The sequence below is a fragment of the Carassius carassius genome, chromosome 23 (genome assembly GCF_963082965.1).
Source record: "Carassius carassius chromosome 23, fCarCar2.1, whole genome shotgun sequence".
NCBI lineage: Eukaryota > Metazoa > Chordata > Actinopteri > Cypriniformes > Cyprinidae > Carassius > Carassius carassius.
This window is the reverse complement of record NC_081777.1, coordinates 16,328,386-16,352,346: the sequence shown is the minus strand read 5'-3', so window position 1 is coordinate 16,352,346 and position 23,961 is coordinate 16,328,386. Positions and strand designations below refer to the sequence as shown.

Genomic DNA, 23,961 nt, shown 5'->3' with positions numbered 1-23,961 from the left:
ACGTTATTTGTTCTGTCCAATCCATTTAGTTTTTGCCTTGAGAATGAAATGATAAAACATTACCGTGACTCTGACGATGATTTAAAACAATTCCAACATGATTTACAATGGTGATGTTCTAGCCAGACTCATGAAACCAATGAAACACCTCAATCGCTTTTCCATTCATATTTTAATCACATCAGACAGTGCTTTGTGGAAAATACTTAAGCTTTATCATTCCTCAATAAATAAAAATCTATAGCCTAAACTCAAGATTTAGTAAAACAGACATTCAAGTTGGAGTTGACAAAAGATCGAACCGAAAACATATTAGAAAAACAAATTAAAATAGGTCCACAGTGTTTGTTTGAATTGACCCTTAATGTCACTCTCCCGTTCTTTTTCATTAATGCTCGTGCTCGAATACACCGAATGGACACGAGCACTAACAAAGCAGACTGTGATCATTTTGAACTGAGACAAGACTATTGTTTGATCTAAACAGTGATATAACACCCCTTGTCTCCTGCTCAATGAATTGTTCATTACATAAGGCACAGTGATGCATTGTGGGTATTATATCAGCACCGAAATCACGTCCCTTAACAGAGGAGGTACATTCTTGCTGTTCAAGTTCTATACAGTTGTTCACAGTGTATATTTTCCATCAGTGTGAATATTAAGGCAACAGTTTTGTACTCGCTCTCCGTGATAAAGGTAAGATAGTTCTTCTGTCTCATATAAAGATGAGTGGTAGTGAGATCGAAGATGTAGCAGTCCACTTTTGAGTACTTGTGGAGATGTGAGGTCCATTGATCTGGTCTTCACTGGCAGTTGACGCTGGTGCATAGAGAGTTCTTACCATACAGATCCACCAACAGGGTTTTAAAGAGCTTTAATTCCTTAAATAAAATTCCTTCTGGCTAGAATTTCATCACATTTAATGAACGTCATGAACAATCTGTTGAAGACAATAGAACAAGACAATTGGCGAGAAAGATGAGGACATATTGTTCAGTCTTTTCTGTCCAGTGTATTTAACAGTTCCACCACACACAAACAAACGGCCACATGCACATACTAGTTCAGTCTGGTTCCTTTCGTTTATCTTTGTTCAGCTTCAGTTCATCCATTTTCTCCTGTAGGAGAGAACTAGGGGCAGATGAACCTCGCACCCTTGCTGGTAGTGTAGCACTCTGGGATGATAAGGCAGGCAGGTAACATTAGTCTCAAAAGTGTACTGTATGCTGTCTTGCTCACCAAATTAGCTTTCTATGCAATATATTATGAATATATCCGCCATACTCGCTGAGAAAATATGCAAGATATATTTTATGGCAATACCTTTTCAAGGGGTGGACGTTTTTTCTGGGAAGGAAGGCGATCTTTCCGTTTGGCCACCGGTGTCCAAACTCCTGGGTCTGTTTGAGTGGACCTGTCTGATAGTGTGGCTGCCTCTGCGTCGCTGTCTGATGAAGTTTGGCCCTTGGAGTGTTCAGATCCATTTCCATTAGGAAAGACAAATGTTTCCTCTTCAGAACCTGATTGAAAGGCCGGGAAATGGGTTAAGAGCCAATAAGTCATCTTTCAGCTTAGCATTTCTTTTAAAACTTGTGTGGCTTTTGATGCTAGTATATTCATAAACAGTGGATTCAGACCAAGAGTATTGATAACATTCTACACTACATAATCTTCTCTCCAACTAAATATTTTCTTGAATAACGATACGATTTACAATCGAAAGCAAGTAGCAAGTATTAGATTGTAGCTGCATCCCAAATGACGCACAGTGCACCTAAACGCTATGTTCTTAACCATGTAGGTAGGGTATAAATTGTATTAGGTTATTTTGTCATTCATAATCGGAGTCTTATGAATGTCCAACATTCCATGTTTTGTTTTTCGGTTGTGTGCTTTTTCACACTAATCACACTATTATTATACTATGAAATGTCATAGTGCGTGGTTTGGGTTTGACCTTATGTCTATCACATAGTTAAAGCCTATTAGCCATTTTATATTGGCAATGTAACAGAAGTAACGACGGATGTTTTCTTTCGTATTGTGACTCTTCCACATCTTTATATGCCTGAAATCCCCCTTAAATACTTTTAGCACTGTCACATGATTAATCGCGATTAATCACATCCAAAATAAGTTTTTGTTTACATAATATATATGTGTGTGTGCTGTGTATATTTATTATGTATATTTAAATATAAACACATATATTATATATATAGAAAATATTTACATGCATTTAAATGTGTATATATTCATATAATTTATATTATATAAAAATATATTTAATATATAAACATATTTTCTTAAATTATTCATGCATGTGTGTGTATTTATACATACATTATAAATATGCATAGTACACGCACATATATTATGTGAACAAAAACTTTTATTTTGGATGCGATTAATCCCGATTAATCGTTTGACGGCACTAAATAGTTTATCGAACAATAGCATAGTAGCATCCTTTACATGGCAGAAATAGTAAGACGAGTATGCTAGTATGCCATTTCACATTCAGCCTGGCTTCATTAAGCTATTTCATAGGGTTTTTAAACATAAGTACCATATTTTCCGGACTATAAGTCGAACTTTTTTTCATAGTTTGGCTGGTCCTGCGACTTATAGTCAGGTGCGACTTATCAAAATTAATTTGACATGAACCGAGAGAAATGAACCAATAGAAAACATTACCGTCTACAGACGCGAGAGGGCCCTCTCGCGGCTGTAGACGTTAATGTTTTCTCTTGGTTCTAAATAAATGCGACTTATAGTCCAGTGCGACCTATATGTGTTTTTTTCCTCATCGTGACGTATTTTTGGACTGATGCGACTTATACTCAGGTGCGACTTATAGTCCGAAAAATACGAATACATTTTTGTATGATTTGATTCATGTGGTTTAGCAAGCATGAACCAAACCAGACTGTAAGCAGATTTTACAAAAATGAAAATCTGTGAATTTGAAAATGTAACAAATTGATATGAGAGTGTGTGTTAGGTTTCCTTTAGCTGTGCTAGTTTCATATTTCATCTTCACCCCATGGTCTCTTTTTTGGTCCACAATAAAATGGTTCTCAAATCAGTATTTAATTTGATAAAAAAAAATGGTATAGTTCACAGTCAAAAGTTTGCAAAATAACCTATTTCTGCAATGATCACTCTTCTGGATGTTATTATGCTATAATGGCCATCTTTCTTAATGTATATCAAGACTGAAAAAAAGATATAAATAAAACTCACTCCAGCTGCTGCCCTTAGTGTGGAGCCCTGATACAGGGCCCGGGGTGCAGGGACAAGAGCTACTGGTCACCTGGAACCTCTTCATACACTCCATTCCCACCACATCCTTACAGTGCTTATGACAGTTTACACCACAGTCTGCAGAGAGAGGTGCAGCAGGGTTACGATGTTCCTGAGGTGACAGTATATAGGATACTGATTGATTAAGATCTGTATGTTCTAACCTTTACAGTGGTAGCCTTGTTTTATGACTCCCCATAACTAATGGAAAAAGAGATGGGAAAAAAGATAGATAATGTACAAAGACAAATCAGAAACACAAAATGAGATGGTCCTTAGTTTAAACACTCACAAATCCTCCGCAGGTGTCACAGAATGTGGGTCTTTTGTATGTGGTCTCATGGAAGTTGTGAAGGTTGTGGAGGTTGAAGCCAAGCTTAGCACACACCGACATCCCACGCATGAAATATGAAGTGATTTCCTCCCTACTGATTTCTCCTTCCCTGAAAATAAAGAACAAAGCATTTTACACACACACACACACACTTATATATAAATATATAATGAGATTTTTACACTCAAATTTTAAAATGATAAATCTTTAAACTATGGTTATATAATTTGAGGGGGAAAGGTATATTTTTCAATACCTAGAATTGGTTTGTTGATTGGTTAATCTGAAACTTCAAAGTTCTAGAGGGGTCGTCTGTGATATTTCCTGTTTTATGTTTTTCTTTGTCACATGACAACAGAATGGCTTCCTGCCTGTTGGTTTCACAACACTCACCAACTTTGATTTGGCAAATTAAACTTGCTTCAACTTTTGAATAAAATAAAAATCTGTTTATTTAAATACCAGCTTACATTTCAGCCTTTTAATGAGCTTGTCTATATATATATATACTTCAGAAATGGTAGCTATGTTCATCATATAAGAAATTTATGGGGTTTGGGTTTGAGGTCAATATTTATTTATTTATATGGGATACTCCCTCTCTATTCATCAAAGAATCCTGATAAAAATGTATCTTGGTTTCCATAAAAAATATTAAGCAGCACAACACTGATGATAAGAAATGTTTCTCCAAGTTTCTGAAATCGGCATATAAGAATGATTTCTGAAGGCTCATGTGACGCTGAAGACTCCAATAATGATGGCTGAAAATTCAGCTTTGCATCCCAGCAATAAATAACATTTTAATATATGATAAAACTGAAATCAATGATTTTAAATTGTAACGACATTGACCAAATAAATGACTTTTGATCATATAAACGCAGCCTTGGTGAGCATACAAGACTTTTCAAAACACCTCAAATCAAACTGACCCCAAACTTTTAAACGAAAGTGTAAATACATCAGTTTCATTTCTGTCATTAACACAACCCTGTTTATTCTCAGTTGTCACATCTGTCAGAGTGTAAAAGACTTCGTCTCACCTATCGCTCTCATGTGTGCAGAAAGAGAAGGGGAAATTTGCAGCGATCTTCTCAAAATCTTCCAGAGAAATGTATCCGTCCATGTTCAAGTCATAATTCTTCATGATAGACTGTAGGGGGCAACACAATCATTGTGATCTTAAATATATGACGCCGACTTCTAAAATTATCAGCCTGTGACATTTGGCCTTGAAGGGCCTACATGCTATTAAGGAAGTGAGAGTGGACAGCCAGGAACTGGCCGTCGCAGTGTCACACTAAGGAACTGGCCCTAAAAGTGGGAATAAACACGTTTCTCACTTACATCCACCATCTGTTTAACGTGTTTCGAGATGGTGTCGGGATCCAGACGCGGAGTCACTCCTGATCCCCACTCGGCTACCACTGGGGGCTTCACTGGAGCTACGGGCTACAGAGAAAGGGTGGTTAGAGACCTGACAGTTTTGTTTTGACACTCAACACCAACTCGCACAAGATCAGCAACTGAGAAATGCTGCTGTGAAAACACTATACAAATGATGCTGGCTTATTTGTAAAACGCGAACGCTGTCACAGGCAGAGGCTTTATAGGAAACAATCAAAAAAGCTTGTACGTAACAACACCCACACTGAAAGCATCGGAGATAATGATCGTGCGTCTTCCAGCAATGTGTCTTTTTTTGTGGTTTTCTTTGAAGTGTGTTTGCACAAAGAGGAGTGCGCTGAGCCCTGTACCCACACATTAGCACGGGATACTCCCTGTCTATAAACAGGTCACATACAAGGTCAGACTATATGAAGATACTGGCTAAGGGCGTTAATAGCAGCCTGTTGCATATGTAAAACACGTCAACATTTGAATATGCAGTCTTTAGATGTTAGAGACTACTATATTTTCATATCTTCTGAAGAAAATCGGAGTGCTGCTTGTTTCTGATAATGCCAGGGTGCTTGAGGTTACCAGGGTGTTGCTACAATACATGGGTGCTAACATGTTCTGAGTGGTTTTAAGGGCGTTTCTGTATGGTTGGTATAGTGTTTCCACTGGTTTCTTTCTGCTTTGTGTAAAAAGAGCACACCTTTAGTGATCTGATGGTCCATATATTTTGATTTGTCTGTGGGATGTTTCGAGATTTCTTGACCTGTGTTTCTGTTTGAGTGATTATTGCACCCAAAAAAGACAAAATTGTAATGGTGGAGGGAGTTCACATTTTACAACTTGAAATAACCTCAATTTGTCATAAAAAGGTCAAATTGTTTTATTTTAAGAGACTTGCTATGGTACACAATTAGGTCTGCAATACAATTTCCTGTTTCGCATCTTTTAATGCATTTTCTTTGTGTAACATACGTTACAAATTTTATATATTTGAATTTGCACTGTTTGTGCATTGTATTTATGCACAGGCACAGATATTTCCATACTTTCATGTTGTTTCCACTATTTGTCATGTTTATGTTGCTGTGTTTAGTTATTCTGAATGGATCCATGTCATGTAGTAGATACAGTTTATGCAGTCAGTATAAGTTTAGTACCAATGTATTTTCATTTGCTGAACACAATGACTGAGCGCTTCAGAGTTTCACTCTCCATCAAGCGGTCGGTCCACGCTTTTTTTCAGTTTATCTCAATGTATGCCCAGCGCGCCTGTATTAAATGTACATACAACATATGACAACATAGGAAAAGGTAAAACATGAAAGAAGATGGGAGTGAACTTATTTTAACTTGAGCGCAGTGTTTTAAGAAAGCCGTTTCATGCATGAGACGCTACAAGAGACACTAGCGCAACAGTCAAACACATCCATGTTTTTATACAGAAAAAACTATGGAAAATAAGCGCAATCGAAAAACAACCTTTAAACAACTACTACTGTAAGTCTGATATTTGATGTTTGTATCATGGTGGCAGGCTGAAAGCTGCTGTTGTTTTTAAAGAACATTTGAAGTTAATAAAAGTCTACTGGTGTTATACCTTCAATCATTTTGCATTTGAATGACCTTGACTTTTGAGATTTTCTAAAAGAATTTCCCTCTTATTATTTCTGAATATAATATGTATAAGACAAGTTTGTACAATATGTAGTTGTAGTTTTTGCATATTTTCTGCAAGGATATTTAACAAGTGATTTGTTTAACATTTACATCATGTTACTTCATGTGTGCTGCACTTGGAATAGAATTTTCTTTAACTAGAGGGTTAATAAAGAAGTAACTTGAATCATATTGTAGTTACATTTTCAAGTTGAGTAGTTAAAAATCACAAAAAATAAAAAAGAGAATCGGTCAAACATTCAGAAAAAAATTTAGATATACATTTTTTGCAAAATCGCTCTGCCGTGAGCTCTAGTGTAATGGCACACGACTTGCGCACCGCTTTGGTGAGAGCAAGATAGTCTTACATACATGATTTGACAGGCTACATGTAAACGAAAATCTTTGTTGTATGATTTCCTTTGGATTTTGTCAGCTTTTATGAACTGACAGGTTTTCCTGTAGTGGGCGGAACTAATGCGCAAACGGCAATATCATTGTCTGGTGCTCACCTATTATCGTCCCTGTTTTGATTTCAGCATGTGTGTGTGTGTGTGTGTGTGTGTGTGTGTGTGTGTGTAAATACAGTATATACACACACACACATACATACACGTGTGTGTGTGTATATATATATATATATATACACATACACACACACACAAGTAATTGCAAAATAAGTAATTATTTTGAAGCAGAAAATAAAACTGATTACTTGGAGTGAAAATCATTTATAATTCTATGTGTTATTGTCATTTCTTTTTTAATTATTTGTGAAATTTAATCAAAGTAAATCCTACCCCATTTTTCAGTGTATGTGTTAATGGCATTTTTCTTTTTCTTTTTTTTTTTCTTCTTTTTTAAATAAATTAATATATACATTTATATAAGAATGAGAAATGTAATTGATGCTAATATCTGCACGGAAAAAGAATTGTAGAAACAGTTGTAAAAATTTTCTGAAATTGCTAATCAATTTCACAATTAATTACAAAGAAACAGCAAGTAACATTACATTAAACACATTTTTTCTTTAAATATAACCGTAAACATAAAATGTAAACAGAAAAGTAGAAAGATTTAAATGTGAAAAAAAAAAGTGACGTGACATTCAGCCAAGTATGGTGACCCATACTCAGAATTCGAAACTCTCTAACCACTAGGCCACGACTTCTTTTATAAATGTTCTGTTATAAAAGATACTCCTATAATTTACAACTTTGAAAAATCATTTTTTACAGAGTAGCGTTACAGGTTTAAGTGAATCCTGAACCCTGAGCATGACCTATAGCGAGACAATATATGTATACAATATACAATGCAATGTTTATTTTGAAAGCCTCACCTGAATTTTGGGGTTCTTGGGCTCCTTGGTGTAGGAGAGCTCATATATCTCGTCCTCCGTGTAACACAAGTCTAGCGAGAGCTGTTGGCAAGGCGGGGCAGAACGGTTACACATGAGAGGACGCCCACTGTTTGCAATCCACATCTCTCAGTATCACACACAAACAACCGAGCTTAACCACAAAGATGAGGGCTGATTTCAAAAATACTCGTTTAGCTTATAAATAGATGCCGGCTCTCTGTAGAAATGAACTAAAAGCCTGTTTACACGCTTCAAAATAGGCACAATTATTCCTTGTACTGATGGGGCCTAGTCAGGTATTCATAACCCACAGCATGAGGCACAACAAACACTTCCGAGAATAGAGGCTTTCCAGTGACACATTCCTCTGACAACAAATCCCTCTCAAACCACTGTTTTCCCTTTGTCTCACCGTTAGCAGGTGCAGCAGGTCTTTGTTGGCCTCAAACGGTGGGGTGCAGTCATGGATGGCCAACAAGTCACTAATGTTGCTGTATAAATGCTGCATTTTCCCCAGGTTGATCTTATCGTCCTCAAGGTAGTCTGGCAATGCTTCGTTGAGGGAGATCAGGTCTTTGAGGTGAACGCCCAAGATGGGCACCTTGAATCCAGTGCAGTCGTTGTACACGCGCCTGTAGTTTGAATAGTTGCTGTAGGATGACAGCAGTTCTGTGAGCTCACTGAGAGTCTGTGAGAAAACAACATGAAGTTAGATCTCATTTTGTTCTTTTATCAGTAGCACATTAGTTAGTGTACTGTCTAACATAAGATATCAGTATATAATACATGTTTATGTCTTAGGTATGTTCATTTCAACATATACTTCAATAGCTAATAATTGGAACAGATTAGCATAATGTACACTTCTGTTCAAACATTTGCATTTGAAAAGATCTCATGCTGTAAAAATACTATAAAATAGTAGTATTGTGAAATATTGTTATAATTTTAAATAACATTTTCTATTTTAATATATTTAAAGTATAATGTATTCCTGTGATGGCAAACATGAATAAGAAACATTTCTCATTAGAAATGTTGAAAACAGTTGTGCTGCTGAATATTTTCGTGGAAAACTTGATTAAGAAATATCTGATGAACAGAAACTTGTAAAGAAAAGCAATCCTTTGAAATAGAAATTTGTAATATTATAAATGATTTTACCTTTGATTCATTTTATGTATCCTTGCTGAATAAAAATATTTTTTAAACGTGCTTTCGAAACATGAGTTAACAATGATTAGGGCTGCTCCGATCAGGATTTTTGAGGCAGATCGTTGATCACAGAACGAAGTATCTGCCGATACCGATCACCGATACCGATCTTTTTAAAGCCTTCATTTTATCATTTATAACTATTTATATTGATACTCTAATTAGGATTTTTCTATATTTATTCAGGGCCTGAATTTCATTTTTGAAAATGGGGGAATGCCCCTCTCAGGTGACTTTTGTGAAAGGAAGCAGCACAGACACTTTCAAAGAAGAGTCTGCTACCGATCCGTGACTGTTTACCACAAAAACATAATTTATCTATTATTTTTATTGCAAATTCAAAAATTGTCACTGAAACTGCTTTTGTAGCATTGCAATTCTTTTCTTTTTTTACACAGTACAGTAATACAAACTTTCACAGACATGCTTAAACACAATAAATATAAGCAACACATTATTCAATGCTTTTTACTTTTGCATTTACTTCTAGACTTATATATTAAGCTGCTCAAGCAATTGGCAAAACATTTAAACTACTTTTCTTAAGTTATCATAAACTGACCATTGACAGAAACAGTCAGCTCTACTGGCTTTTATTTTGCATTGAAATCTTTATTAAAAGCAATCCTGTGGTTCATAAAGAACTCTGTTTTCCTACCTCCATGAGTTTCATCTATTATTGCCTTCTTTATCTAAAATGGCTCTTTCCCTTTAAAGGGGTCATATGATGCGATTTCATGTTTTCCTTACTCTATGGAGTGTTACAAGTGGTTCATGACTTTATACAATTCCTAAAGTTGCAAAGACTAAAGTCTCAAACCCAAAGAGATATTCTTTATAAAAGTTAAGACTCGTCCACGCCCCCACATATCTACATCACGATCTGGGAAGATTTGCATAACGCCGGCCAAAATTTCACACTAAGAAAGAAGGCATAACTTTGATTCTTGCTGTTGCCACCGGAGCCATGTTGCGGTAACGCGGTTTCGTTGTGAAAGCTAAAAATCTTTGTTTGACCTTCCAAAAGAGGACACAAATAGAAACCAGTGTTTAAGTTGTATTTAAATTCTGTTCCAGAACAGTTTAAGCCAAATATTCAGATGTGTGCAGCACATTTTATGGAGGACTGTTTCCTGATCCTGGGAGAGAAGACTACAATGCCGGCTGTTCAGACTCACAGTCTGTAAGTACGTTTACATACGTAAAGGATTTGCCACTGACAATTCAAACGCAAGTTTTGAGCAGTGTAGAGTAGCGCTTGTTGTTTGTCGTTTCTCTGATCATAAATGCAGACATGGTTTTATCTTTACGTGGCGCGGTGCAACGCAACACATAAAAACACAGTATAAGTCATTATAATCTTTAATTATGTCCCCACTGGATGCAACGAATGCCTAGTTTGTAATGGGTTTTATCGTTAGTGTCTTGTATCGCCGATGTTCTGAGACACCATCACAGTATGGTGATGGGCGTAACATTTCCGTCACACGCTTGAGGCATTTGGCCAATCACAATCAGAGCATATCTCGCTTTTCAGACCGATGAGCTTTTTAAACAACACAGTGTTTCAGAAAGGCGGGGCACAGAGGAGAAACAACAATGTTCAGTATGTGGAGAAGGTTTTTTTTTTTTTTTTTTAACCTTAAACCGCATTAACACATTTCATTACACCAAATACTCAAAATAATGTTCTTTTTAGCAACATCATATGACCCCTTTAAACCCTTTTTAAACCCCTTTGACTGTAAAACACAGTAGACTTTAATAATATAAATTTATGGTGTAATTACTACATTTCCGTGTCAGTCCATGTTCATATTTACTGCAAACTATCTCGGCACTGCAGCAGACGCACCTGGAACTGCAACCATGTTTTATGCTAAATTATTACCATATTTATAGTAAATTATTACAAAATCATTCATTCTTGATATTTAGAATTTACTATTTATCTTTTCCATTTTGCACCTTCATCAAACACCAATTTGCCATTTTTCTTTCCCAAATGCTTCTTAAAAGTACCCTACTCTCCAAAACCTGAAGCAACTTGTGGTGTACATGTGCTGTATAAATTTAAGATATTTTTGATATTAATATGAATGTTTTGTAAATGACTTTATCATAACATGTGACCTCCAAGCAAATATTGTGATGTAGGTGTTTCTAACTAATCAAATAATCAATATAAAGATCAATATACATCAATAACTAAAAAAATCAATGGCCTAAGATCATGCCATTGGTTAAGCCCTTATAAAAACAGTTGCATGAGAGCAAAAAGGATGTGGGTAGCAATTGCGGGGGTCAGACTGACCTTTGTGACATCAGAGGACAGCAGGCTGGCTGTGTCTTTGAGCCGAGAGATGGAACTATGACACAGACCTCCTATCACCGCCATCAGAGTATTGAAATTCTGTAGAGCTCTCAGCTTCTGCTCAAACGGGTACAGATGAAGAAAAAAAAACTGATTCGTAACATTACATTCTCTCTATGAATGCATGTCAACATTGAGTTGCTTACATCCTCTTTCTTGTAAAAAGCACAACAGTTACGCAAAGAGTTCTCCCAAACCATTTCCCAATACAGGAACATTACTCTCAATGGCACACTTATATCAGATTTCCTCACTATCACATCATTTGACGCATTTGCTTATTTCCTAGGTGTTTTCTTTGGGTTGTCTTGTTCGCACATTGCTGTTCGTGTGGTTAAAAGCAGGGCAGCACACAAAGCACATCTGATGTAATCTTTTCCTCTGAGCTAATACAATAAATGTCATCCTTAGAGTGAGCTGTCTTACTGGCATGTCCTGGTAGACGTCGATCATCAACCCATATGATGAATTTAAATTATTGTGAATGTTGTAACCCAAAAAATGTTTTAAAATGAGTCAGACACCTCACGGACAGATATCACGGCAACCTTCAAACGAATTGCTGCAGGGTTGGAGTAAAACCACATATTTTGTCATGCAGGGCCTCTCCCTAGAGTTTTTTACATTAGTGTCTTGATAGAAAGTTATTGCAGTCCTTTTTAGAGCATTGATGAAACATATGTTTTCCAACGTGTGCTGTACAGTTCTTTCATTTTCAGATCCACAACATAACGCAACACTGACTGCTCACTTTTGTAGTGACTTTGGTTGCGGAAGTATTTTTATCTAAAGGCATTTAAAAAATTCAAATAGTTTAAAGCCATGAACCAAACCAACCAGCTGTGAAATGAATTACCCATTGCAAATGTTGATTTGAAGCTAAAGTTTCAAAAACAGAAAAAAAAAGATGCACTAGGAATTCCACAAAGCACTGCCAATGCTGTATTGCAACAGTGATAAATGATGGTTAAACAATGATTGATTACATAATTACATTAACTATTGATTATAGATCATTTGTTGTAAGTATAAAAATAAAGTATGTCGTTTATCCCAAAAATGTAATTAAAACCAGAAATAAAAATGGTGTAGAAATGGCAATACAAAGACATGCTTGTAAATATGTAAGAAAAATATGCTGTTTATATATTAAAAATCTTTATATATATTATATATTATCGCGATTAATTATTTGGCAGCACAATTTTATTTAATTTTTTTAGGGTTGGGTTATGAGTAGTGTAGTTCTTCATTGAGAAATTAGCTGGCAATTTTCTTTCACAGAAACATACACCAACATTCAACAACCTTAGAGCTCATTGTAGGTGTCATGAAATTATTATATTGCATTACTATAAATTTCTCAGGAGAAACTAAATGTAATCTGGTTGTTTGTATTTCCTGAATGCTACCAATGCGCTGAGTTGAGCGTGTGTGCATTTGTAATTACCTGTGCTACATGAATGAACTTGGTGAAGACCTCTGCTCGCTGCTGTGAGGTGTGTTTGTTGAGGATCATGAGCTGGACCCACTGGGAGACTCCGTTGCAGAGCATGACAGAGCGCTCGAGCGCCGGATTATACCTCACAGAGCCATGGACCACGTAACTGCGGTAGTCCAGAAACTACGGTGACACATAACAACAACAGGCACAGCTGAATCTGAAATCCAGATGTGCTAAGCACACACATGTGATGAGCAAGAAATAATGATCCTCTGATATGAACCGACACGTCCAGGTTTGAGTACAACGGGTGTACTCATGGTTGTTTTATTAGTCAGCTTCAGCGGTATGAGGCTGTGCCGTCACTACAGCGATATACTGAGGTTGAACCATCAGATAAAAACTCAGTTTGCACTAGCAACATCTGGTCAGGGAATCTGAGTGAAACTGTCATGAGCCTTCAGGGTGAGTGACTTACTGAGACGTTGCAGAAGTTTTTGAACTCCAGGTAGCTGAGGTGTTCAGCCATCTCATCTGGTTCCATGTGGTCGAACAGCAGTGAAACTTTCCTCTTCTTCACAGAGGGAGAGGGAGTCTGGGAAACATTCACTGGAGGATTACTGGTTTCAGACATAGTGATGGACAAACAGAAACCAAACAGATCGTCACAAATCTGACAGGTGAAGACAAGAATAAAGTCAGGAACAAATACAGACAGTCAAAATGACATATTCAGTTCAAAGACTTGTCACATAGTACACAAAACCATTTTTTGCTTTATTAATATTATCAATAATTTGGTAATTATTTAATTAGAATATATATATATATATATATATATATATATAGAGAGAGAGAGAGAGGGAGAATGTTTATATATTAATATAATATATAATGTAATTATAATATTTACATTTTTAACAAAATCACTATTACTATATATTATATAATAATATATAATAATAATTAAAAATAATAATAACTTTTCTGTAATGTGACAAATTAAAAATAAAACAATTATATATATATATATATACAGGTGCTGGTCATATAATTAGAATATCATCAAAAAGTTGATTTTTTTCACTAATTCCTTTCAAAAAGTGAAACTTGTATATTACTTGTATATTATATTCATTCATTACACACAGACTGATATATTTCAAATATATATATATATATATATATATATATACACTGCATATATTAAAGAAAAAACTTATAGACTTTATAGAAAAAGAATGTACGATTATTATAACATAGTTAATATTTTATAATTCTTTATTATAGCTATTACCTATATTACATTTGATAAATAATGTGAGTGACAGAATATATAATATAATGAATTTATTAGAATTTAATAATTCTTTATTATAGAATTATAGTTCATGTTATAGACTAGTATGATCATAATACATTATGTTCAGTGTATTTTATCTGTCTGTCTATCTATCTATCTACTATACATACACACACACACATATAGACGCATATAGGGAATGTTTAATACATGACAACGACAGTTTTTTTTTTTTTTTTTTTTTTTTTTTGCCATGTCAATAAAGCCATTTGAATCTCAAACGTAAAAACGCTCACATGTATGGTGTAATGAAGAGATGATTGGGTGAACTGGTCCCCTCACTCCTGACTAGAGCCCAGAGATCTCTTATGACTTCTTCTAACAGGGGATCCACCTCAAACATGATTCGGAACTGCTTAATCCAATGCCTGAGACAGACGCAGAAGATGCAGAGGACAAACATGAATCCTTTCGTTCATTTAGGGATCTTTAGGTGCACGTGTGAATGTTGTGGATCCACCAACCTGATGAAGTGGCAGATTTGTAGGCGCCTCTGTCCCCTTTTCTCTGCAGGACAATCCTTATACGTCATCACAAGTCAAGGAAGAACCACACAACAGCGAGATTACAAACCCTTACGCTCTGAGAAATGAATCCACCCTCAATAAAGAGGCTAAAGTAACACAGGGCTCTTGTTTCTTTCTTTGTCAGTGGGATTAAGAGCCATGTGAGGCTGCATGTTACTGAACCCTATGAATGATGGACTGTCAGCTGTTCTGCGATCAGTTGCATATATCTTTTTCAATTAAGGTTCAGGTCAAAGTAAAATATTAGCAGTGGGGCTTGAAGAGGATATAGAGAAAGCAGCTTTTGGACGAAGATGTGTGATGGTACGACCCAGTTATGCATCATCAGGGTCATTTGGACAAGCTGCATCCCTCTAATCAGCTTCCCATCTGAGTCTAAAAAACAAAATATTCAGAATCAGATACAAAAAGGTTTCTACAACATTTATATGTGGTTACAAAGTGTTTCTAAACAGATTAGCCCAGCTTCAAGTCTATTTCTATATTGTCCTTCATAAGAATGGCTTGGAATGCTCTTTCAATATAATTGTATTTCTTGTTACATTGCCCGCCAGCTAAAAATCACACATCTGATCACTTAAAGAAGTAAAAACACACCTCTCCTCACTATGCCCTGAGTGAACAATGAATGCACTAAAATGCATTTTAAACTTATGTTGCTCGCAATATGCAGCTGATACAAAAATGCCTCTGCGAGGATGATAATGAATGCTATAAGCTGATCGTGTTACTCACTTGTTAGCATCTTTAGGATGGCTACTAGTACATGCTAAGCATAATACTACATATTTATGTACTTCATAAAAATATCCTGCGATAGTACTTTTGGTGTACTTAACGTCTGCTAAATCGGAACTCATTTTGTACTTAATGTACTGTGCCGAAGTAGTGCTGTATACCGAAGTATATTTTGTTGTGCTAAAGTGAAACTATTGCAAGTATACTTTAGGAACACTTTAAATATCTTGCATATTATTCAAAGATCATATAATCTATCTTCATCAACCGTGACATTAAAACACATTTTAGGCTTGATATTAAGAAATGTACATTGTGCATCATTAGTAATCCAAATAAAGTTGAATAATAATTTTAATAACAGTAAGTTTCAAGGGATATGTCAGTAAATATGACCTATATACTAAGTACTATATACTCAGTACTTTAAATATATTTTAAACATATTACTTGTTTTTTCCAGGGACTGCATGAGTTAAGAAATAATTCATACTTAGCAGAAATAGTGCAGGACAAGTTAAATATTATTTTAATGTTGTGGCCGATATATTGACAATATTCTCTCTGTTTCGACTTGTTCCCTTTCTCGTCAGAAGTCAGTAAAAAAATCAATACTATTTTATTTAAATAAATGAAAAACTGACACGCTGAAAGCTAAAACCATGTGTTTCCACATGTGAATTTAGGCTGTGAAAATGGTTATTCATTGTAAGATTTGCTAAAGATTAATATTGATTATCTTTCAAGAGCGTATTAGGAAAAGGCTGTTTATATACAGTCTATGGGAAAATGTCATTTAAATGTTAAAATAAGGTAAATAAGAATTTATAAATTAAAAACTCTTTAATATCAGCCAACAACCAATATGCTACATTGTGTATCACTAGTCCAAATACTTGAGCACATTTCAAATAAAAAAGGCATAAGGGGATGATTAAAAAACAAGAGAGAGGGTAGGCCTGCGAAACTGAGGCGCACAATCAGGCTTTGTCTCAATAGCATAGAGAGACAAACATATTCCCAGGCCCTGAATGCTAGTAAACCAAAAGATTTCTCTCTTTTTCTCTTTCTTTCTCCCTCTCTCTTTGACAAGAGCTGCTGTCCCTCTATCCCTCACACTACTCGGCAGACTTACATAATCCGGCTGGCACATGGAGACTGGGAATGATGGGCACATGAGGCCAGAGACAGGGCTGAGAACCCCGGGAAAGTGGAATGTGGGAGATCTATGACTTTATGTTGTGACTTGTGATGTAAGCTGTCCTTCTTTTAACTACCCGGAAGTCAATATTTGACCTGACAGATGTAAATGTAAATGGTTGTCATGTGGAGTGGGGCTTATTGATAGACAGACAGAGACGAGTTGGACACTGACCGAAGCAGTGGAGGCAGCGGAGGATGAGTTCATCCAGGCTGGCAGAGCGGAAAGAAGAATGAGCCGATGGATTTTGAAGAGCCCGGCTGATATCCTGAGGAATGGGGCATGTCATCCTCCTCTGCACGGGTCTTCTGCTCTTTATCACACTTCCTCCATCCTGACGGGACTTCCTGCTGCTGGAGACACGCACAAAAAAATTAAGTTTTGGGGCTTGTTGCTGCTGAAATATACTGAACCCAGTCCTAACAATGTACAGGTGTACTCAAACAACCATTGTGATCAGCTGTACAAGTGTGGCAAGAATGTAAGCATTTCTCTCACAAATAAACAAAACAAAGTATCCATAGCAGCAGACAGTTTATGTAGTTTTTACCACTTGTCAGTGCACAGACGTTTCACAGAAACCGCTGGCCTTTACCAGGCTAAGAAGCATCGTGATCCGTTTAATATTTGCGATGTTGGTGTTGAAGACTTCAGATGTGGTTCTTTAAAGTGAAAGTTCACCCAAAGATGAACATTCTGTTCTCATTTACTCACCCTCACATTTTTCTAAACTTTCCAAAATATCAATGGCTACCGTCACCTGTTTGGTTACACACATTCTTCAAAATATCTTCTTTTGTGTTCAACAGAAGAAAGAAACATACAGATTTAGAACAACATGTTATGTATAAATTATAACAGAATTGTCATTTTTGGGTGAACTATCTCTTTAATAATGCACAGAAAACCAGAGCAGTGATGGCTGGGCTTTAATCATGTTTGCATGTCATGGGTTATATGTACAAAAAAGTATATATATGTATATTTATAAAGCTGATAAGATCTGGTGATGATAAATGCTCTGTTTTGCTAAAACCATCCCCAAGTGTTATCACATGTCTGTCTAGTTACTTTTCTCACTATTCGACCCAAGGTTACACATGCCAGGCATCATAAAAATGATCATAGTCAACTACAGTAGGAGAGAGGCAAGTCATATTTAAGGGCCAGAATATTGTAGAGTCTTGAGACATGGTCCTTTTGACTTGGACCAATTAGTAAACATCTGAAATGCCCTAACAACCAGCTAAAACAGATACTATTATACTTAGAAATGCCTGAGCATCCAGCCAAAACATCCCAACATCTCAGTAAATTGCCAAAACACACTAATGACTACTTAGATATGCCATAGTAACTGCACAGAATGCTTTAACAACCCATTTGAAATGTCCTAGCAACCATTCAGAACACCTTAGGAATCAATTATAAATACCCTATAGCAATCAGCCAGAACACCCTATAGCAACTACTTAGAAACCCCCTAGTTGTTAGTGTGGTCTGACAGTTCATTAGGGAGTTTTTAAGTGGTTACTAAGGTATTCTGAGTGGTTTCTAGGGTGTTTCTAAGTGGTTACTAATATACTCTGTAATGTAGTCTTAGAAACACCTCAGTAAACTGTCATAACACCCCAAAAACTACTTAGAAATGTCTTAACAACCATTTAGAATTGCCTTAAAATGTCCTAACCACACACTTTAACCACTTTAACTAAGCTAAGCAGAATGGCACCATGCTAAAGCCCCCTCAGAAGACCTTAAAAGTGACTGAATAGCAAAACCCCAGCAACCAACTTAGTACTTTTGCTGTGAGTTTCACAGAAGCACACAGGAAGTTTGATTGACAGTCGATCTGACCCATCATAATGCAAAATCTGACATTTTCGTCCAACAAACAAATCAGACAGGAGAGTAGATTACCGTTGGTGGACTTGAACTTGAAAAAATGTTTTGATGTCTTTCCACAGTTACAGAAATAAAACACCTTCCGATGTTCATGCATGTTTATTTCATGCTAACAAGTCGGACATAACAACAGTAACTAAGGAGGGCAGGTCTTTGCGAAGTCAGTTGTTCTGATTAAAACCTGTAGGTACATCCATATTTGAAAGGAAATATCATTTATGATATTCTCTAACATCCTTTTTTACATCCCCTGAAGCCTTTGACATTATACCTGAGAGGGACGGGTTCCCCTTGAAGTCTCCAGGACAGGCCTGTGTACATGTGCCACTGCAAGCCCTACCGGTAGATCAGGTATGTTGAAGTTTATATGTAGGATTGTGTTTTGATATCTGCCACTATATACAGTAGGTGTCAGTATTCAGGCCATCAATGTCACAGGAAGAGAGACAGTTGTAAAGTGTAGATAAGCAACGCTGTCTCTCTGCTTTGCGGTGTATTTTTTCAGTCACACAAAGAGAACAACAACATTGTACATCAGGGTAACAGTCTGTAAAAGTCACAGCTGCTGTGTAATGTAGGTGCATGAAGCTTAATGTCAAATTTAAAGGTGTTTTTCTGACTTGGACATTGAGTTGTGTCTGTGACAGCATCAGCAAGAATCACTGTGGTCTGTGACGACAGTGACATGAACAGGAAGCTGGCCGTGACTGCAGAGAAGTAGCGATGAGTTCTTAGAATGTCCAAACCCCTCCTAACCGTTCTCTCTCCCTTCCTCCTACAACAGTGTCCAGTTCAGCACACTCGTTTTCAATTCTCTCCACGCACAGATACACTGACGTTTACCTTCTCACCTCATTAAGCAAACCAAACACCTAACCACTGAGATCAGGCCCACACAAATACACACTCAAGAGCGTGAATTCACTTCAGTTGATGTTTGTAGACCAGGGAGACATTTTTTACATGGCCTCCATAAAATACATTTCATATTTCCTTCTCTTCGGTTCTTTCTATTTCTGTCAGGCTGATTATTAAACATGACTTCAATATGCAAATTCCCCATCATATTTTCACCTCTCTCTCGCACGCGCTTATTTGCATCAACCTGCTCTACAGCTGATGACAATACACACTCTGCAGCTCAAAAGCTCAGGCCTGAGAAAAGCACACATACACATGGATACAGACTCATAAACAAATGAGGGAAAATGCTCTTGGTTAATGTAAATGAATTTGTAATCAAGTCTATGCAAATTTATATGCAGCGTTGTATCAGCTAGGATCTGGTGATTTCGATATTTGGCTCACGATACAATACTGATATTATAAAGATACTGCAATTCTTTTTGAAAATTGAAATCAAAAACCAAAATTGTTCCTCTAGCTTGTTTTCTAAAAACCCTTTATATTTCAAAGTTTCAAGTTTATATCATTAAGATATGACAGGGTGGAATATAAGACTCTTTAAAGAGCCAGTCTGCTGATTTCATAAAAAATTGCATAATGGGAAAAGACTTTACTTTTGTCACGTTTCTCCTAGCAACAAGGCACGTGTTTCTGTGTGAGTTTATTGTTTTCGGAACAACTTGGTCTGTTAGTGTGTGCTCCTCCATCGTACAGTTTTTCCTCTGTAACTATTTACAGTCAACAAGTGTGTGATGCCTAATATTTTTAAACCTCTTCAGTGTTTTTGACGTCATGTAGTGTATTCCAGTCTTTAGTGTTATGGTTTCATATCACACAATTGTGACTTAAGTCTGGTAATTTTTTTATACATTTATACATTCGTACGTTACGTGTTTTAATTTTAACGTTGAAGGTTCGCAAAACAAATGTGAACACACGCTTCCATAGTTTGGATTTTGGTCGAAAATAAATAATTAAGCATCTTTTGATCTAATGATCTAATATACAGTAGTATATATAACCTTGATTCTTTTTACAATAAATCTATGTGTATAAAAAGCTACGTGTGCTGTTTTAGCACAATGAATTTAAGATTTTTTGAGCAGCATTGTGGTTTGTTTGCATCCGCACATGACACCCTGGCATTCAGTATCATAATCCAGTGAAACATTTGCAGTCATATGAGCATTTCAGCCATGCATAGCACCTACTCGCTCACTTTCTCTTCCTCTCCTCCTGCAGCCTTTGCTCTATTCATGTCATTTAGAAAACAACTTCTCCTTTCTCTTTGGAAATCCCCCCCAACATGCCCCTACCCCTTCCCTGCCACAGTAGCCAGTGTTTTACTCCCAGTTCCTGGATACATCTCCAGCTCCATTACCCCAACCCTCTCCCTCATGCCTCCCGCTTTCTCCTCATCTCCCTCTTTTTCTTTTTTCTCTCGGCACTAAAACACACACATACACACGCACACACACACACAGTCAGGGAACATGCAAATTCCTCCCTTTCTCTCATTAATTGATTAATTGATGCCAGAGCCCTTTGAAGGCCTTGTTTGTCGTCCACCATTGCTCTATCTCTTCCTCCATTAGTCTATCTGCACCTGCTCCATCTCTGCTCCATGTACCTATAGATGTCAGACATGACAACAAAATATGTATATTTGACAAATACGGCTATTCATAGGTATGAATTTTAAATAAATTTAAAATGAATTTAAATACATTTGTTCTAAACTGTATTTTAAACTATGTACTGTATATTATAACATTAATCTTATATATAACACTACATATATGTTAAATATATATTAAATAAGTGTATTATAATGTATAATGTACAATTATATAGACACATATTTACATATGATTTTAATATATAAAGTATGTATTAAACAAATGTATTATAAATGATTATAAATGTGTACTTTACAGTAAATGTGTTTAATATATACCGGTAGTAACAATACATTCATTCGTTTATGTATAGGCTACACACACACACACCCATATATGGTTGTATATCATAATATATATCATCCCTTTAATATTCATTATATTTAAATTCTGAATAAATATTAAACAGTAAATATCAAATATTACATGCTTGCAAAAACTTGCTGTAACAAGACTGTAATACGCTGATAGCATCACTGTAGTCGCTGCTAACTTTGTCATTTCCAAGCAATCAGATAAGACCTCTGAGATAACATGCACAAAACAGACGCCCCCCAATCTCCTGGTCAGAGCTATCGATTCTACCGTTCTCATGTAGCTTTATGTCATTTATCTCGTTATACCAGTAATAATGGACAGGCAGAGTTTGTATGTAGCATATCATATGCATTATCACTTATATTAAAATCTGACTCCATATGTAGCGTTGGCTAACTCGCAGATTAAATTTGAAATGAGTTGACACTAGCAATGTTTCTTCACAACACCATCCATTATGTTCCTGCTAATGCCTCTTATGTACTGTAAACTCAACGGCGAACATACCTCTATCCACAACAGGTCACAGGAGAATAACTAGGTCAAAAACAATTCATCTCCCTAGTGCGAAATCCCCTCTTAAAGATCAGAGACAAGCACCACTGCTACTTCACAGCACACATGTGAATTTACACAATCCTGCAAATGCAAACCTAGTCTGAGCCTCAACGGGAGAGTCTGGATGATGAATGTGCAGTTTGAACCGTTTTGAGAGTGACTAGCCAGTCTCTCTCGCAGAGAACTGAAACCTAAACACAAAGTTCTGAAGAACATAAGGAGAAACCACAGCTTTGTCAGATAACCACAGTGATCACTTTGCAGTGCGCTGCAAAGTGAGGCACAGACAGACTTATCAAACCTCAAATGTGCATTACACCCAGTGACACGAAGAACTAAAGCAGACTGTTGTGTTGAGGTGACATCAAATAATTTCTAAAGAGCACGGAGTCCTGTCAAAGCACAGACAAAATTGAAAAGACAGTCGAAAGTATGTACCTCTTTGACTCCTTGCGATTCATGGTGTCTACCGGTGTCCTTTTGGTGTCCCCCGGGCTGCTTAAACCTTTACTTGTCCCATCGGGTCAAGTCTTGCAGTCTCTTTTCTCCAGCCAGAGGTACTAAGTGACCTCTTACAGGCTAGGACGTACAGTGGCTCTTCAGTCACGGCTGTGAAAACTTCAAACCTGAAAACCAGCTGCTGTGGCTCAGAGCTTTCTGTCTCTCTCTCTCTCTCTTTCACTCACTCACTCACTCACTAACTCTCACACACCCCCTGTTTTCTTTTTCTCTGAATATTACCAGAGAACGTGAACCACAGGGCACAGAGTTAACCAAAACAATCAATAAAAGAACCCCTATTCGACGACAGGGCATTAAAAATAAAGAAAAAATGAGAACTCTGGGGTCAAAAAGTTGTCAAAATCAGCAAGATCACAACAAACAGCTAACTGCATTCAATACAAACAAGTCCCTATTTGAAATACAGGCACTGGCTCTGACAGATAGGGGAACTGTCATCTGTGTGCTTGTGTGACAGAGGGAGGGGAAAAAGTGAGTGAGAGAGAAGAGAGGGAGGGATTGAGCTCTTCTGAAAGAGTGTGAGAGTAAGTAATACGAATTAGAAATTATTGAAAGGCCGATTGAAAACTTACAAGTGTCCAAACAGACACCGCAATGAGAAATCAGTCCCAAAAGACCAAATTTGTTATCATTAGCTTCCCACTTGTGTGTTTTTACACATATTTCAGCTTTGTTTTAGTCTGTACCAGTTCCTTGCCTTTAGGCTAGGGATGAATGACTGAGCCTTTCGGCTGTGTTTTCCACAAATTTCCGCGTACAAGTTGTCATAGGTAATAGCTGCGTGTCTGTACCTGCTGTATATGTTTCTTTGTTAGTCTTGGGTCCATTTTTAATAGCCTTCATCCCTTCTTTTTTTCTCTTTAACAGTAAGGTAGTGTCTCCAGGGTTGAATCCCTCCACGTGCAGCTGGAGCGGGACACTGAAAGGATGCCTTGTTGAGGATGGAGGAGAGGGGAGATGATAGGAAAGACTGCTGGATGTGTGTTCGTGTGTGTGTCTGCATTTAAACTCTGTGGGAACCTGTGCCCGTGTGTGTGTGTTTGTGTGTGTGTGTGAGTGTGTTTTCACACAGAGGTGGGATTCTCATACAAGCCAGACGAGGGGGGCTTCTGTCAGTTGAAGGATGGGTGAGAATGAATCAT

The 23,961-nt window shown here is 36.8% G+C and overlaps 3 protein-coding genes across 7 annotated transcripts in view; 1 reads left to right on the top strand and 2 right to left on the bottom strand.

Moving 5' to 3' along the window:
* The window catches only part of hnrnpul1 (heterogeneous nuclear ribonucleoprotein U-like 1), a 30,547-nt gene extending 13,435 nt beyond the window's left edge, over nt 1-17,112 (top strand). Inside the window, exons 17-18 of one of the 3 annotated variants that reach the window (XR_009423166.1) lie at nt 10,362-10,467; nt 16,824-17,112. The gene's annotated coding sequence lies outside the window, so the exon portion shown is untranslated. Of the gene's footprint in view, nt 1-10,361; nt 10,630-16,823 lie in introns of those variants that run through there. The other 2 variants (XM_059506287.1, XM_059506288.1) reach the window with 2 other exon arrangements.
* On the bottom strand, nt 154-15,071 carry LOC132101374 (RAS guanyl-releasing protein 1-like). 2 transcript variants are annotated; one of them, XM_059506295.1, is made up of 15 exons: nt 14,930-15,071; nt 14,702-14,833; nt 13,581-13,722; nt 13,109-13,282; nt 11,599-11,715; nt 8,482-8,757; nt 8,049-8,129; nt 4,994-5,098; nt 4,690-4,799; nt 3,602-3,752; nt 3,474-3,510; nt 3,250-3,387; nt 1,327-1,523; nt 1,064-1,178; nt 154-943 (listed from the first exon to the last, which is right to left on the bottom strand). In XM_059506295.1, the coding sequence occupies exons 1-14, from the start codon at nt 14,995-14,997 to the stop codon at nt 1,068-1,070; spliced, it is 1,839 nt and encodes a 612-aa protein (XP_059362278.1). In that variant the 5' UTR covers nt 14,998-15,071; the 3' UTR covers nt 154-943; nt 1,064-1,067. The 2 variants fall into 2 exon arrangements, with proteins under 2 accessions (XP_059362278.1, XP_059362277.1); XM_059506294.1 differs by having other exon boundaries at nt 154-1,178.
* On the bottom strand, nt 15,198-23,236 carry LOC132101376 (RAS guanyl-releasing protein 4-like). Of its 2 annotated transcripts, none has more exons than XM_059506297.1 (3): nt 22,736-23,236; nt 17,106-17,281; nt 15,198-15,367 (listed from the first exon to the last, which is right to left on the bottom strand). In XM_059506297.1, the coding sequence occupies exons 1-3, from the start codon at nt 22,756-22,758 to the stop codon at nt 15,207-15,209; spliced, it is 360 nt and encodes a 119-aa protein (XP_059362280.1). In that variant the 5' UTR covers nt 22,759-23,236; the 3' UTR covers nt 15,198-15,206. The 2 variants fall into 2 exon arrangements, with proteins under 2 accessions (XP_059362280.1, XP_059362279.1); XM_059506296.1 differs by having other exon boundaries at nt 17,106-17,284; nt 22,736-23,234.
* Nucleotides 23,237-23,961: the final 725 nt, after the last annotated feature.

What these genes read in the sequence shown, in the direction of transcription:
- LOC132101376 (XM_059506296.1), bottom strand. Translation starts at nt 22,758, where the DNA reads ATGAATCGCAAGGAGTCAAAGAG. An exon ending in AATCGCAAGGAGTCAAAGAG is followed by an intron (nt 17,285 to 22,735) that starts GTACATACTTTC and finishes GCGTGTCTCCAG; the next exon opens with CAGCAGGAAGTCCCGTCAGG. An exon ending in CCGCTGCCTCCACTGCTTCG is followed by an intron (nt 15,368 to 17,105) that starts GTCAGTGTCCAA and finishes TTTGTTTTTTAG; the next exon opens with ACTCAGATGGGAAGCTGATT.
- LOC132101374 (XM_059506294.1), bottom strand. Translation starts at nt 14,997, where the DNA reads ATGACGTATAAGGATTGTCCTGCAGAGAAAAGGGGACAGAGGCGCCTA. An exon ending in TGTCCTCTGATGTCACAAAG is followed by an intron (nt 8,758 to 11,598) that starts GTCAGTCTGACC and finishes GTTTTCTCACAG; the next exon opens with ACTCTCAGTGAGCTCACAGA. An exon ending in ACCTGCTGCACCTGCTAACG is followed by an intron (nt 8,130 to 8,481) that starts GTGAGACAAAGG and finishes CCTTGCCAACAG; the next exon opens with CTCTCGCTAGACTTGTGTTA.